This window comes from Otolemur garnettii, unplaced genomic scaffold (genome assembly GCF_000181295.1).
Source record: "Otolemur garnettii isolate 467f Iridium unplaced genomic scaffold, OtoGar3 scaffold00288, whole genome shotgun sequence".
NCBI classification, from domain to species: domain Eukaryota; kingdom Metazoa; phylum Chordata; class Mammalia; order Primates; family Galagidae; genus Otolemur; species Otolemur garnettii.
The window spans coordinates 474,641-475,919 of NW_003852683.1; the positions used below are offsets into that span (position 1 = coordinate 474,641).

General features: G+C 56.2%; 1 protein-coding gene across 1 annotated transcript in view; it reads right to left on the minus strand.

Annotated features, from left to right (window-relative positions):
* Positions 1–1,279, minus strand: part of LOC100961193 (sialic acid-binding Ig-like lectin 10) — a 28,464-nt gene that overhangs the window by 2,982 nt on the left and 24,203 nt on the right. The window contains exons 7-10 of the mRNA XM_023508905.1: positions 1,191–1,272; positions 823–1,107; positions 497–587; positions 306–405 (exon numbers count right to left, since the gene is read on the minus strand). Of these exons, the coding sequence (XP_023364673.1) occupies positions 306–405; positions 497–587; positions 823–1,107; positions 1,191–1,272 (558 nt within the window). The remainder of the gene's footprint in view (positions 1–305; positions 406–496; positions 588–822; positions 1,108–1,190; positions 1,273–1,279) is intronic.

Consider the following 1,279-nt stretch of genomic DNA (forward strand, 5'->3'; position numbering starts at 1 on the left):
AAAAAAAAAAAATTATTAAACAGTTAATTGTAATTAGTACCATCAATAGTGACTGTGATAATGGAACAGTGGCTAAAGATTGAGAAAGTGCACCATTCTAACACTCAAACCAATTCTCAGGGAAACAGGAAAAAATGAAGATTCAGAGGACGGGAGTGACTTGGCTGAGGGCTCTCACTCCTACTAGGTGGCAGCTGGATTTGAACCCAGTAGTGTACTTGGTGTTTGTTCTGCCTTGACATCTCCAAGATGGTGGAGAAGAGAGAGAGTGGCTGCACGGACTGGCCATTCACCAGGGGACCCACCTTAGGGACCACGTTGATGTAATCCAAGATTGTGCTGCTTCGTGAAAGCCTGGGCCTTCGGTTCTCTGCCTGAGTATGCTTCTTCCATAGAATCTTCACACTGAGGAAATGCATCCCACATTGGTGGGCATGGTTGAACCTTCCCTTTTCCTGGGCCTACACCCTACACCCCATTGCTCCCCCTCACTTACATGACCAGGGTGAGGAAGAGGAAGACAGTCATGATGGCGATTCCCAGAACCACTCCATTAAAGAATGCTGCTGAGAGGGGTCCCTTCCTGTCTGCAGGAGGGAGGGTCAGATGAGCATTGCCCTCCACAGGAGCCCATTCCCACTGGGCATCCAGGCTTCCCACTGCCATTGCAACCACTGTGTTGCCTAGCAATCCTGCCACATTGGCCCAGGTCAGGATCATCCATTGTATTCTGTCTACATCCAGAGGCCACAGGACCCCAGCCTGTGCCCAACCCAGGTTCTGCCCCACAATGGAACCTCAGCAGCCAGGCAGCCCCCTGACCTGGCAGTAGCAGGACGGTGCTACTCTGGGCCCCATAGGCATTCCGGGCCTCGCAGCTGAGCCAGAGGCTGGAGTTGAGCCCCCCATGGAGGCTCAGGGAGCTGTTGGCCCAGGGCCCATCTGAGCTGTTCGTGGCCGTGAAGGAGCCCTGGCTGCCGGTCCCCTCCTGCAGCCCCTCCCTGAGCCACCAGCTCAGAGAGGGGGCTGGCTGGGCACGGGAACAGCAGCTGCAGTGCAGCCCCTGGGCCTCCCAGGAGCAGGAGGGGCCCAGCAGCTGTGGGGGGTCTGTGGAGGGAGGACAGGGCTCAGCGGGGGTTCCTCCCCTCTTTCCAACCTTGGGGTTCTGGCTCCAGGTGCCTCAAACTCACAGTGCACAGAGAGGCTCAGAGAGATGCTCTGGGAGCCCAGGGGGTGCTGAGCGTGGCAGGTGAATTCTCCTTCATGCTCCATTTGTACC